At 35.7% G+C, this 15,470-nt stretch overlaps 1 protein-coding gene across 3 annotated transcripts in view; it reads right to left on the reverse strand.

Moving 5' to 3' along the window:
- The window catches only part of ATR (ATR serine/threonine kinase), a 104,648-nt gene that overhangs the window by 87,041 nt on the left and 2,137 nt on the right, over nt 1-15,470 (reverse strand). For 2 of the 3 annotated variants that reach the window (XR_007155561.1, XM_047874592.1), the window contains exons 2-8: nt 7,988-8,079; nt 6,474-6,620; nt 3,681-4,558; nt 2,705-2,883; nt 2,036-2,227; nt 628-818; nt 167-319 (exon numbers count right to left, since the gene is read on the reverse strand). Coding sequence is in view for 2 of the 3 variants with exons in the window: in XM_047874592.1 (XP_047730548.1) it covers nt 167-319; nt 628-818; nt 2,036-2,227; nt 2,705-2,883; nt 3,681-4,558; nt 6,474-6,620; nt 7,988-8,079 (1,832 nt within the window). In the remaining variant the exon portion in view is untranslated. The remainder of the gene's footprint in view (nt 1-166; nt 320-627; nt 819-2,035; nt 2,228-2,704; nt 2,884-3,680; nt 4,559-6,473; nt 6,621-7,987; nt 8,080-15,470) is intronic. The other variant, XM_047874593.1, reaches the window with a different exon arrangement.

Below are 15,470 nucleotides of genomic sequence, written 5' to 3' on the forward strand. Positions count from 1 at the left end.
TCCTATAATTTTTTCAATTTGTTACTTTTTAGATGTCTAATTACTTTTTGAATTGGTAAAAATGTACTTTTTAAATTAATGAAAAAAAAAAAAAAAACAGCAATGTGTTAGAAGTCCCATATAGACATGAGTTAAACCACACACACAGAATTTTGTGACCACTTACAGCAGTTATCAGAAATCCTCTGGCTTAATGCTAGAAGATTAGTGGCAAATGTAGTCAACTTTAAAGAGCCATCATCAGAATGGGAATGAATCCATGGAAGTGAGAGCATTCCACATAAATCTTCCAGTATATGATCTTCAAATGAAGTTTTTACTACAGAAACATACAACAGGTGATTATAATTTTTCCTTAATCATATTTAACTGTGTCTTGTTGCTCAATAAAAATAGATGTTCTAAACATCAAGTGGAATTACAGCATTCAATAAACAAAGGTTCTTAACATAGAGATGATGTTCTGAGGTCTGTAACCCAAAGAAATTAAACGTGACTTTACAAAGATACGCATCCATGCATTTTCTCAGCATTCTTCAGAAATTCTCAAATAAAAAAAGTTAATAGTTATATTCTACACTGATGACCTTTAAAGGTTGTTTTGTTCTACTGTGTATTTATACTCACCGTGAATATAAATTAGAGCATCATATATTTTCACCACTTTATCAATAACTGCCTCCAGGTCAGGTTTCTGAACAGATTCTAACAAACTCCTACAGCTCTTAAGCACTTTTGTGTAAAAATCCAAAGACATCCAAGTTACCACTACTGAAGGTTTCTTCTTACATTTCTGTTGACAGTCCTTGAAATTATGGCTGCAGTTAATACATTTTTAAGAAACAGAATTACAATAAATTTATTATAGTCCAACCTAATATTGCAGTTAAGTCAAAAGAAATTGTGAGTATAAAACTAACACAATTTTAAACCAATTCAAAGTAAATATGCACGTCAATTAATATGCCATTATTATTTTAAGCTTAGTCTCTTTACATCAGTCCTAGGATTTGGTAATTAAAATAATCTACAATATTTAAATGCAGTATCCCAGGCCTAAAAAATGACAGAAGATATCCCTGCATAATTATTAACTGGCTTGGTAAACCCTTAATTAAAGAAGAGTAGACTGCAGTCTAATTAGCTATTCCTTCAAGTTGTTTCAAATTCTAAATGTAATACAATCTGAGGTAATATAGTTTCTCTAAAATCTCTTTCATAACTTTTTATTGAGTAATTAAGAGTCAGAAAATACAGAATAAATGACCATGTAAAAAGTTAACAAAGAGTTTTAGTCTATAACTTGGCAGTAAAAATAAGACTACATCTTCAGAGATGATTCACACTTGCTTTTTCTGATAGAATAAATAACCATCTTAAAAGTACTAAATTGAAAATATACTTCCAAGGAGTTCTAAATCCCTACTCTTATTATCAAAAGGAAATGTTCTTTTGGCTAAATGTTTGACTAAAAGAACAATGAGTTTTGAGTTATATAAAAATGTGCTCTGCTAGTTTCTAATTATATGTGCGCAGGAAAGTTCAGACAAAGAGTCTTGTTAGAGGAAGTAATTAAGAGGAACTGGAACACCAGGTTACCCTCGAGCTGGACCCAGAACATCAGAGGCTCCTCACCCCTTCTTCTCCTTTCCTTAGAATATATACTCTACCTACTGGTCTCATAGTGGGAGCTGTTCCAAAGAAAGAGCCTGGAGAAAGTAAGGTGTTGTTGAGACCATCTGGACTGAACACATGACTTAGTCTCAATTTCTCTAAACCTCAATCTCCAATTTGTAAAGTAGGCATAACAGCATTTACCTTACAGAACTGTTGTAAAGATTAAATAATATATGTATAGTACTTAATACAGTACGTAGCATTTAGCAGGTGCTCAATAAAAAACAAATTACCTTTCCATTTCACTAAAAAATGTATGTTCTCAGGTCACACAAATTGAGTGAATAATGAGGTCTCCTAAAACAATACATCCAAATTTATTACAGAAAACCCACCCAGAAAATACAAGTTGTTTTACCAGTCCATGTTTTGATGAGAACAATGAACAGTACACAGAGCAGTCAGTTGTAGGATAACCGTGATTCCTTCTAAAGTCTCGATAACAGGATTCTTTAGACTACCACATTCAAGGGAAATCTGAAGGGATTCAGCTTTCTGTTTCAGTGTACTCCATAATATGCTCTTTTTGTTCATATCCACATGTTTAATTCTGTAATTTATTACAACCACAGTGTAAAGATATTCATTGGTTCAAATGTGAAAAATATTTAAAACAAAACATAACATGTAATGCCAACTACTGAAATTTATAGCACAATGTATTTAAAACAACTTTCAGGGCTAACTGCAATATGGGAATTCTTTGATCACATTATACAAAAAGTTTATTTGTTAATGTATTTTAAACTGCTGACAGATATGCAATCTCAGAGATTTCTCAGATACTAAAAAGTTAAATTAGACAGGCAAGTAATAACTTAAAAAATCTTTTAAGTAACCTTATGTAGCCATGTTATCTTTTATACTCGAATGGGCTGCTAGTATTAAAATATTTTAAGCATTCCTTTGACTACCTTTAGAAAGAACAATGGAATGTATTTAAGTCAAAGCACTTAACTAAAGATGATTTTTAAAAGTGAATAAAGTTTTATTAAATCACTAAATACAAACTGAATGAAGGTCATACTCCTCAGTCTGTTTTGGTGGTCTTTTGGAAGAGTTTAGAGATGAGCTGAGTCGACGTCTTTTGGATGATATTACATCGCTATTACTGCTGAGGTTTTCCTGTTGAATTTGGCACTGAACCTCCTCAATGATTTCCATACTTTCCATTTTTAAGGCGGCATAAAGTGGGCCCAACAAATACTGAGAAAGTAAAAATAATTTCAAAAACTATCTCTTAGAAAATGTTATTAACAGACTGCAAAAATTTATTAGGTTGTAAGTTTTTTAATAAGGTAAACTATTTTCAGAGTCTCATCAGGTAAAACAAAGACCTAAGTTAATCTATATAATTTCACAACCTATAAATAGACATATATGTGGTTCTGTACCTACAATTATGGTTGTACAGTCTTAAAAGTCTTAACATAAATTCTCTCATCTGTTTTTCCTTCCATCAAAATACTACAAAGAAAAATTCTATAAGGGAATTACTAAACTCTTTCATACTACAAATCCAGCAAGACTTTTAGATAAAGTATTTACTCAAGTTACTGCACATTTTATTGTACTGCCTGTCTCTCACAGTCCAAATAAGAAAAAAAGGCATAATTTGGCATGATTAGTACTATGTAATCATAGGTTTCCTACAAGTGATTGATTATAACATATCAAAGATAAAATCTAGGTGAGTGCTCAAAGTTTTTGTAATTAAGTTGATAACTGGCCCCCTTTTAATAATGCACTAAACATGCTTACACTTCACAAAGCCTACTTTAAAACCTGCTACCCTATTGGCAGTTCATTACCAACTTAGTGAACAAATCTTTCTCAAATCAAAGTAAAAATTCAGAATAAGGAGCCAAAGTGGATTGTGAAAATCATTCCATTCTGAATATACATTATTAAAGACAATCTATTTTCTCACTAATACATCTGACATACATGCTTAAGTTATAAACAAAATACATACTTATTAAGAAACCTTAAAAATGACTTACCTCTGCATCTACCTGAAATCCAAGCACATCCACAAGAACTTTACAAATGTTTCTCACATAAACCTTCCTGACTTGTAGAGCAGATTCATACCCAGCTGGCACATATTTAAGGAAATACTGCAGTAAGTGGCACAAAGCTGCTTTTAGCAAATCAGACTTAAGCCGCATAAGCACACCATCTTCAAACATGACACAGAGTTTTTCCAGCAGCATATTTAAATAGACAGGTTCAATATTTCTATAAGCTTCTGCTTCAAAGGGAAACAGTGTTTTTATCAGCTTTGATAATGGCTCTTCACAGAGTTTCAACTGGTCAGCATCCATTTCTACAAGATGTTTTAATAATTCCAAAAATGACCGGAAAAAAGTGCTGGCTGGTTGTGCTGGTAATCCTCCAAGCTCAAAGAGTTCAGTTAAAAGGCTAATTGCTAAGGATTTAATTTTTGGACTACCATACTCTAGCAGCATACAACCTATCTGCCAAAGTAAGAGTTCTTGCCTTCTAAAAAACACAATTGCAATAATACGAATAAGAACTGTTAATAAGGTGACTTCAATAAATTCTAAATTTTGCATGTTCATGAATTGCAAAGGAGCTGGTTGTAAATATCCCACACGTTCATCTAATTGACTTAAAAATCGGCTAACTACCACTGGCCATTCCACAAAGTGTCCCACTGCATTTCTTTTATGGAGGCAAATCACATCTTCAAAAAGATGCAGTAATTCCTTTGTTAGTACTCCAAAAATTGCAGGACTCTTGCTTTTAAAAAGAAATAATAATGAGCAGATGACTTCACAGATTTTCTTGTGTAACGTATGACAGGATGGAGTTGCTGCAATCCGCAGAAGTCTTGTTATGATCCAATTACTGAATTCTTTGAAATAAAAAATATTAAATAAGTCCATCAGAAATGTTAATTAATTTGCTAAATGCTTGATGATTCATTAAAAAAATTTTTTTAATGTTTATTTATTTTGGAGACACAGAGACAGAGAAATAGAGAGAGAGAGCGAGAGCGAGAGCAGGGGAGGAGCAGAGAGGAGACACAGAATCTGAAGCAAGCTCCAGGTCTGAGCTGTCAGCACAGTGCCCAAAGGGAGCTTGAACCCACAATCCGTGAGATCGTGACCTGATCCGAAGTCAGACGCTTACTGACTGAGTCATCCAGGTGCCCCTGATGATTCATTTTTAAAGTATAAACTTCACTAACAAAATAGTCTAAAACATTCCTCACACAATGGAAATACTGAACAGTAATTTAGAATACCAATTTTCGAGTCTAAGTCCTAGCTTTTCACTTATTGGTTGTGTGAACTTTTCATCTCTCTGAACCTCTGTAACTTCATCTATAAGAAGGGAGTCATAAGGGTTACCATGAGAATGAAGTAAGATGATATATGTGAAATTCTCAGCATAGTGCTTGAACTTCAACAAATGGTTACTATTATCACTCCTTCAACAAATATTTGAGTGCCAACTCTGTCCCAGGTGCACAAAAACAAATCAGTCACAGTCCTCCTGATTCCTGTAATAGTTTCTAAAACTTTTTGATCACAACTAAGATACATTTTATATCATGAAACAAAAGTTTCATGAAACAGTATTTATTACATGCAATGTATTATGATATTTTCTAATTACATTTTATCTTCATAACCTATTAATGGGTTGTGACCTGTTATTTAAAAAAGTGTAGTAAAGGGGCGCCTGGGTGGCGCAGTCGGTTAAGCGTCCGACTTCAGCCAGGTCACGATCTCGCGGTCCGTGAGTTCGAGCCCCGCGTCGGGCTCTGGGCTGATGGCTTGGAGCCTGGAGCCTGTTTCCGATTCTGTGACTCCCTCTCTCTCTGCCCCTCCCCCGTTCATGCTCTGTCTCTCTCTGTCCCAAAAATAAATAAACGTTGAAAAAAAAAAAATTTAAAAAAAAGTGTAGTAAAGAATATAGACAGGAATGCCTGGATGGCTCAGTCAGTTAAGTGCTGACCTCGGCTCAGGTCATGACATCCCAGTACTTGAGTTCAAGCTCTGTGTCGGGCTCTGTGCTGACAGCTCAGAGCTTAGAGTCGGCTTCAGATTCTGTGACTCCCTCTCTCTCTGCCCCTCCCCACTTGCGTGCACACTCTTTCTCTCTCTCTCTCTCTCTCAGAAATAAAAACATTAAAAAAAGTTAAAAAACATTTTTAATACTCTATGCATTGTACAGAAAAAAAGATGATAGTTTTACATCTTTTTATAAGGAGGCCAATAAAGGGGCAAAAGTAGTAGGAACAATAAGGATAAAGCCTGGAAAAAAGCTTCAACATCTAGGAGTTGTTCTTAAAGGGCTAGATAGGAAATATTTTAGGCTTGAGGGCTTTATGGCTTCCATGTCAACTACTCAATGCTGCCTTTCTAGTAGTTACATACAGTAAGTAAATATTAAGTAAAAAACATGGCTTTTGCAATAAAACTTTGTTTACAAACACAGGCAGGAGGCCTGTGGGCCACGGTTTGCTAATGCCTGATCTAGAAGAAAGAGATTATCAAAAACAGAAAAAAGAAAAGTGCTTAAGTGCCCAATGGCAAATAAACAAATTTGGTTATTTCTGTTCCATCCTGGGTATCTAGTTTAAAACTAAAGAAAACAATAAGGATGCACAAAACAAAATTAACAATTACCATTTTGCTCCTTCATGTTTATAGCAAATTTGACCAAAATATGTATAAAATGTATGTTATAATTTAGAAGAGCAGAAGAGGGTAAATTTCATAAAACCAGTTGCAAATGAATGCACAAATAGTAGGACTCACCAATACTGTCTTTGACCTCATTTTGCCCTTGGCTTCCATTCACATTTACAAACATAAGTGGGGAAGACTTCATTATATGCTGGATGAAATCAAGCAACATCACAGAGGTTGGCTGGGAGTCAGTTTTCTTTACAAGTTCTAGAGCAACTAAAATAATAAAAAATTCATCTTAAAGAGGCATGACAAATGAAATGACAGTTCTTTTGTTAAAAAACTAGACTTTGGTGACCAGAATTGTGTCTAATACAGTGCTCAGGATAAACTGATGGGGCTAAACTCCATGGTCCTATCTTTCTAATTTTAAATGTTTAAAAACCAGGCACATTCATCTATTATACATCCATTCACCAAATATATATTACAGGCCTACAATATGCCGGGCACTGTACCAAAATCTGAGGGGGGAAAAAAAACTTTACCTGAACAGGTGAGGGAATCAGATAAATAAGCTGATAGTTATAATATAGTATGTTAACTGCACTAATCCACCGTGTAGGAAGTGAGTGTCTGGGAAGATGCTGTGAAGGAATAGATTCCTAGATGATGAAAAGTTGGTCAGAGAGGTGAAGGGCAAGTGGTCTAAAGAGAGGGAAGGGAGTACTACATGAAAATACATTATGCAAGTAGTTAGTAGCCCTTTGTTGTTTTTCAGCAACTCATAATTTTATTGACTGAAAAAAGAAAGGCTAAATGACTATTAAGTCATTAAATCTGTGCCAAATTTGAAATTAAATTTATAAACCATTAGCCAAATGCTACTTTATATTACCCCTTCTGTGTAATTTTAACAGATGTGACCAATGGGACACCACGTTGCCAGGGTGGTAATATTTGTTTTCTACACTGCCACAAACAGGAAATAGTTATTTCAACAACTCACTGGAACCTCTTACCTCCCACAAAGTCACTAACTTGTAAAGAATATTTAAATGGCATTTGTTTCTCAACCACTAGTGAAAGACCTAGCTAAAAGAGGGTGCACATGATTAGAAATGGCCAACTATTTTTTATCTATTATAATATCATATATCAAAGAACTCCATAGCAAGTAGCAGAAAATGTAGGAAAAGCAGGAAAATAGAATTACTTTAAGCGACTGAGCCACCCAGGTGCCTAAAAAATAGAATTACTTTAAATGCTTAAGTCACATTATGTACTAAGTTAATATTGTAGGGGGGCCTGGGTGGCTCAGCTGATTAAGCATCTGAGTCATGATTTTGGCTCGAGTCATGATTTTGGCTCAAGTCATGATTCCAGGATCATAGGACTGAGCCCCATGTTGGGTTCTGCACCAGGTGTAGGCTGCTTAAGATTCTCCCTCTCCCTCCCCGTGTATGTAGTGCATGTAGTCTCAAAAAAAAAAGTTAATGTTGTAAGTAACTTGTTTGAAAATAGTAACTATCATAGATACTAACTCTACATTTAAAACTACATGGACAAAAATGCTAGCAATAATGTATATATGAAAAAGAAAACAATTTATAAAACTTCTATAAGAAATAACTGTTTCTTACCAACGTTTACATCTGTAAGTATTCGGTCAATGAACTGACATAGAATTTGTCTTGGCTTCTGTACAACTGTATTATATTCCTCTGGACTGGCACTAAAACACAAATAAAGAGTTTTTAACCCTTAAAGAGACAATTTCATTCGTAAAAAACACTCTAAAGTTGAATTTATCAAATGTGTTTAGTTTTAATGTTGACATTCATTGTATCCTTCTGTTTAAAAATGAAAGAAAAATCTAAATACATGTTACTGATTTAAAAGGGAAAAAACATGCTAAATGACACCACAGGTATCCAATATGCAAAATCTAGACCTGCCCTGCCCAATACGATAGCCATTATTGATGTAGCTATTGAACACTTGAAATCTGGTTAGTCCAAATTGACACGTGCTTTAAGTAAAAAATATACATCAGATTTTGAATATTTGGTACCAGAAAATATATATCCATTAATAACATTATATTAATTATATGTAGAAATGACAATATCTAGATATACTGAGTTAAAATATATTATTAAAAATTAATTTCACCTATTTCTTTTTACTTTATGTAATGTCACTACTGGAAAATTTTAAATTCTACATGTGGCTTGCATTTTATTTCTATTGAGCAGTGTTGACCTAGTCTTGGCTACAGAACAGTGTCTTCAACAAATAAATTCCAAAGGCAAAAAAAAGGGGGGAGGAAAAACCTATAATCAAGACTTAAGGGCCCTATCAATCAATGATAATCTATGATCCTGCAATGGATTCTGATTAAACAAAACAAAACCCCCCAAAAAAACAAAAATAAAAACTATTAACAAACTGTATATGACAAACTGGGAAAATTTAAACACAGACTAGATATCTGATGTTATTAAGAAATTACTTTGGGGGTGTCTGGGTGACTAAGTCAGTTGAGCATCTGACTCTCGGTTTCAGCTCAGATCGTGATCCCAGGGTCGCAATGGGCATGAAACCTGCTTGAGATTCTCTCCCAATGTCTGTCTGTCTGTCTGTCTGTCTCTCTCTCTCTCTCTCTCTCCCCCCTTCTCTCTCCCCCCCCATGCCTCTCCCCCACTCAAGTGCACACACTCTCTCTCTCTAAAATACAAAAAATAAAAAGTCTAAAAAATTTATTTTTTTATTAAAAAAAATTTTTTTTAACATTTATTTCTTTTTTGAGACAGAGAGAGACAAGAGTGTGAGCAGGGGAGGGGCAGAGAGAGAGGGAGTCACAGAACCCAAAGAGGCTCCAGGCTGTAAGCTGTCAGCACAGAGCCCAACATGGATTCAGACTCACGAAACCCAAGATCATGACCTGAGCCAAAGTCAGATGCTTAACTGACAGAGCCACCCAGGCGCCCCCAAAATTTTTTAATTTAAAAGAATACATATTTTTAGGTGAAATAATGGTACTGTGATATATTTTAAAAGTCTTTAGGCTTTACAGATAAATGCTGGTATTTATGGAAGAAATGATGTCTAGAATTTGCTTCAAAGTTGGAGCACCTGGTTGGCTCAGTTGGTAGAGCATGTGACTCTTGATTTCGGGGTTATGAGTTCAAGCCCCACATTTGGTGTAGAGATTACTTAAAAGTAAAATCTTAAAAAAAAAAAAAAAAAAGGAACTACCTGGAATTTGCTTCAAAGTAGTATGAGTTGAGAGAAAGAAGGGCGTGAATTGATAGTTGTTGGGTAAAATGGGCAAATGACATACTATTTTTCTTCTTTTGTATGCTTGAAATTTTCCACAATGAAAATTCAATAAAATATTAGGGAAAATTACATACATGAGAATTAGGATCAATCAAGAAATATAAATATTAAGAGGAGATACAATAATTAAGCAGAGCAATAGTATCCTAGAATCAATGAATTAAACTTGAATTCCATGATTTGGTACAAACCAGCACAAAATAGCATGTAAGAATATAGTACAAAGTCTGTATTCTACCACATAGGATGAGGAATTCTAGTCATTCATATAATCAACAAACAATTACTGAGCACCTATAATGTGCCATAGTACACACCAGAAACAATCTCTGGGAGAGGTGACAGGTTAGTGGAGGAGACTGATAAGTCAACCTAGGCCTCTATCCAGGGTGGATTGTGAGGCCATTCACCAAAAGAGTTAACACATGAGGAAGCACAGGTCCAGGGAGAAAAAACAAAACCAGTTTTAGAAACACTGAATTTAAGGTCTCAAGAGAACAACTAAATGGGATGTACAAAAGATTGTTAGAATTAAAGTTCTGGTCCTTAAGGGGCACCTGGCTGGTTCAGTCAGTAGAGAATGTGAGGTTTGGTCTCAGGGTCATGAATTCAAGTCCCAAGTTGGGCACAGAGTTTACTAGGGGGGGGAAAAATTAAAGCTCTAGTCCTCAAGAAATATCTAGCCTAGATATATAGATTAAATTATCATTATATAATAACATCTATTAAACAAGGCTAAACATATTATCTGCATTATTACATATTTCACAAGCAATAAGTTTGAGACATTAAAGTCTAATTTGCATATGAGGAGCCTGACATTCATGGAGATTATATAATCTACCACCACTACAGCTAGTAGTAGTGGAAGCCCTGAAAATTAGTGCAGAGTAAGAAGTAATAAGAAAGCCAAAGAGAGAACTTTAAGTTAAAGGAGCCATGAAGAAGAAAGGGAAAGAACCAGAGAAATAAAAAGAAAAATGTTATGAGGTATATTCTAGAAACAAAGTTAGAATTTCAAGGAGGGAGCTGTCAACAGTATCAAATTAAATTAGTTTGTTAAAATGTCCTTTGAATTATTTTTTATTATGGTCAAATATACTTAACATTTATTTTAACCATTTTAAGTGTACAGTGCCATGGCATTAGGTACGTTCTCATTATTCTACGCTATCACCACCATCTCCAGAATTTTTATCTTCCCAAATTGAAACTACTAAGTTACCGAAATCACCAGTATTTACACATAACAACCTTAGGTATATAGACTCAAAGACCAAGTAGTTTTATTTTTACATGAAAGTGAAAAAAACTTGGTACCGTTTATCTTATTATTTAAACCAGCCTTGGCCAATGGAAACAATGCAAGTCACATGTGCACTTCAAAATTTTCTAGTAGCCACATTAAGAATAGAAAGCCACGTGGTGGCTCAGTAGGTTAAGTGTCCAACTCTTGATCTCAGCTCAGGTCTTGTGATCTTAGGGTCGTGAGTTCCTGCCCCACATTAGGCCTTGCACTGGGCATGAAGCCTCCTTAAAAAAAAAAAAAAAAAAAAGGGAGGGTACCTGGGTGGCTCAGTCGGTTGAGCATCGGCTCAGGTCATGATCTCACGGTTTGTGAGTTCAAGCCCCACATTAGGCTGTGTGCTGACAGCTCAGAGCCTGAAGCCTGCTTCAGATTCTGTGTCCCCTTTCTCTGCCCCTCCCCTGCTCATGCTCTTTCTCTCCCAAAAATAAATAAACGTTAAAAAATTTAAAAAAGAGAGAAACAAACAATAGTTTTCTTCATAATATATCCAAAATATTATTTGAACTGTAACTGATATTAAAATTAAAAAAAAAAATTTATATATATAGAGAGAGCATGCAAGCAGGGGAAAGGGGCAGAGGGAGAGAGGGAGGGGGGAGAGAGGGACGGGGGAGGGGGGGAGAGAGCCAGTGAGAGAGAATGAGAATCTCAAGCTGACTCCTTGCTCAGCATGGAGACCAACATGGGGCTCCAATCCACAACCTGAGCTGAAATCAAGAGTTAGATGCTCAACCAAATGAACTGCTCAGGTGCCCTGAAATTACTAAAGTGATTGTTTTACCTTTTTTTTTTTTTTTGTACTAAGTCTTTGAAATTCTTCTCAACCTAGACCAGCTGTAGTGGCTACCATATTATATGACATCACAGATTTAAATATAACAAAAATTTATAAAGTCTGAAATTACAAGGTAACATGAATTGTTTTAGACAAAATCAAATGAGTTTATCTTTATAAACTAAGTGTAATTTAGCAAGTATCATTTAGAAATGTGAATGAGGAGGTGTGTCAGGAGAGCAATCAGGACCCTAGGTGGTGGTTGAGTTTTCTACAAAGTTTAATTTTGTATAAAGATCATTCCTATTATTTGTGTCATTTTTGGTCAGTTTTTTAAAAAGGTGAATTGATTATCATTCATTAGATGTACTATTAGAATAATGACTCATGGGAGAGTGAGCACTTATTATACAACCTCTACCTTGGAATGGAGCTAAGAGGGTATACCTTTTTCAAAAAAGTAGGGGCACCTGAGTGGCTCAGTCAGTTGAGCATCTGACTCTTAACCTGAGGGTCATGATCTCATGGTTTTGTGAGTTTGAGCCCTGCATCAGGCTCTGTGGCCACCATGTGCGGAGACTGCTTGGAATTCTCCCTATCTCTCTGCCCCTCTCTCCCACTCGCTCTCTCAAAATAAATAAACTTAAAAAAAAAAAGTTAAAAAAAGTAAACAGGTAATTTTAACACAGCATGGTTGTATTAATAGAGCCAAGATAGAACACAAGAGGGTCACTTGGCTCTGAGCAGAGCCTATCAGTCAAAGCTCCCTGAAGGAAGTGATACAAACCTAAGTCCCTAAGGGGCTAGTAGGTAAAATAAGGGAAAGGAGGAGTATTCCAAGCAAACGAAACAGCACGAGCAAATGCTCAGTAGTAAGAATGAACACAGGATGCTCTAAAAGCTATTAAGAGGTTCTATATGGCTAAAGAAGAGGGAGACAGTAAATAGATGAAGCTGAAGAGCAACTATAAGGTCAAAGTTCAAAGAACAAACTAAAGAGGTTGGATTTTGTACTGAAGGCAATGAGACATCAAAAGGTTCTAAGTAGGAGTGAAGAGTCAACATGTTTTGGAATTTTTTTGAGAGAGAGAGAACACATGTGCGTGCACACAAGCAGGGAGAGAAGGGAGGGAAAGGGGGGAGAAGGAGGGAGGGAGAGAGGGAGAGAGAAAATCTTAAACAGGCTCCACACTCAGCATATCATGCTGACTTGGGGCTGGACCCCATGACTCTGGGATCATGACCTGAGTCAAAATCAAAAGCTGGGCATTTACCGATTGAGCCATTCCGGCGCCCCGTGTTTTTAAAACTTGAATTTAATTACATTATTTCCCTGTTGAAAGCATTCCAATGGCTTCCCATTGCCCTTAAAATATAACTCTTATTCTGACCTGTAAGGTACTAAAGGATCTGGCCCCTGGCTACTCCTCCACCCTTAACTCTCACACCAGTCCCCTCTTTGCTTCCTGTATTTCATCCTTCTTCCTATTCTTTTGCTCATTCCCACTTAGAGACCCTTATACTTCCCATTCTATTTCAGATACTGGCTTCTTACCATTCAAATCTCCTCTTAGTGGCTAATGTTGCTGCTCCCCAGACTTTCATCTCCCTCCCACTGCCCATTTAATATTTTAATGGCAACTATCACTGTCTGAAAATATCTTGTGATTATAAAGTAATTTTAAGCAGGAAGGTTAGAGAAGGCCTCTCCAAAATGACATCTGAACAGAACCAGTCTGTTCAGAGAGAAGAAACAGCAAAGTGCAAAAGACTGAAGGCTGGAATGACCTTGGTGCGTAAGGAAAAACAAGGCCAATGATATTGGAGCAGAGTAAGGGAAGGATATGTGGCCACGAGGTCAGAGGCAGGCAGAGGCCAGAAAATGCAGAACCTTAGAAGCCTTGGGAGGAAGTTTGGATTTTATTCTAAGTGTGCTAGATAACTAATGGAAGGTTTTAAACAGAGAAGTAATGCTGTATAATATACAATATAATTTATGGTTGTTTACATCACTTTGGTTGCTGAGTAAGAAATCCATTATAAGTGGGTAAAATGGAAATGAAGAAATTAGCTGAGAAATTACAATAGCCTAGATAAGAAATTATAAGAATAGCAGTGGAAATGGCGAGAAATATATTTTACTTTATTTTTAAGTTTATTTATTTATTTTGGGATAGGCAACTAGAAGGGCAGGGGCGGGGGGGGGGGGGTGGGGAGGAGGAAGGGAGGGAGAGAGAGAATCCCATGCAAATCGGCACTGTTAGCGCAGAGCCCAATGCGAGGCTTGAACTGACGAACTGTTAGATCATAACCTGAGCCAAAATCAAGAGTTGGGACACTTAACTGACTAAGCCACCTAGGCGCTCCAAAAAGTAGATTTTAAAGATAGGGTTGGCAGGATGTGCTGATAGATTATTAAGGGATAAGGGAAAGAATCAAGAATAACTCCTAGGCTTTTGGTCAGTACATTTACAATAACATAGGGAAGGAACAAGTTTAAGGAAAATAAATCAAGAGTTCTGGTTTGGATATGCAAATTTTCATACTGGATATAGATGTTCAACAGTATGCAATCTAATAATATTTCTGGGCTAGAGATATAAATTTGGGAGTTATCAGAATATAGATGGTATTTAAAGCTATGGAACTAGATGAAGTTATTTAGGGAAGAGTAAAGATGAAAAAAGGACGAAAGATGTAGCAAAAGGACATGGGGAGTCAAGAATGATTCCTACATTCCTGGTTTGGAAAAAATGAGTGAATATGGTACGATTTACCTTGATATCCCTACCTCAGTGAATGAGGGGGGGGGGAAGTAGTTGATATGTGTAGAACTTGTATTGACTATGTTGAGTCTTAACTGCTCATAGCACACCCAGCTAAAACTGCCAGTATATAGTTGTTTAAATAGCTCTATAGGTGATAGATATGATTTGGAGAAACACATTTGGAATCATCAAATAGCAGATGGATAGTTGAAAGCAGGAGTGGATGAGATCACCCTGAAAGACTATGTAGAGAAAAGAGTGCTAATAAGAAAAAACACTGAAGCAAAATTTATCCCTGAGATAGAAAAGCCCACATATTAAAACAGTGACACCTCACTTTTTTCAGAAATAGAACTGCCAGTCAATTAATGAAAAAAAAAAGGGGGGTGGGGGGAGAAAAGGCCTTTTTGGTTGGAATCTGAAACTCAGCTCTGAAACTGTTTTTTTTCATTGTTTCACATTTTTAATACTGCCTTTAAAAGGCCTGTTACTCTTTAACTATCTCAGTATACTTTGAAATATAAAATAATTGTAATTGGAACAGTTATAAATCTAAGTAGATAATTCCTAAGGCAGTATTTGTTTAGTCAGAACATATTTTCATTTCAAATATATAATTAAAACTTCTCACAAAGTCAGAACACAACTCATAGTTTGAACAGAAACTTCAGTGTTTAAATCTCAACATTCAGTAAATTAAACACTATATACATTAGGGTTGCTTTGGAATACAAATCACTCATTTAAGTAAATGGGATATAACTTCTAACTTGTGTTAAAAGTGAAGAAATCCTTCTTTATGTGAAGACTTGACCAAAATCAATTAATCCTATTATGGTACAAATCAAACTCTACGGACACAACACATTTATTAGAGATTTGGATACAAATATAACTACAGTTGGAAACTAGATGCTCCTTAGCTTGGG

This window comes from Prionailurus viverrinus, chromosome C2, assembly GCF_022837055.1.
Source record: "Prionailurus viverrinus isolate Anna chromosome C2, UM_Priviv_1.0, whole genome shotgun sequence".
NCBI classification, from domain to species: domain Eukaryota; kingdom Metazoa; phylum Chordata; class Mammalia; order Carnivora; family Felidae; genus Prionailurus; species Prionailurus viverrinus.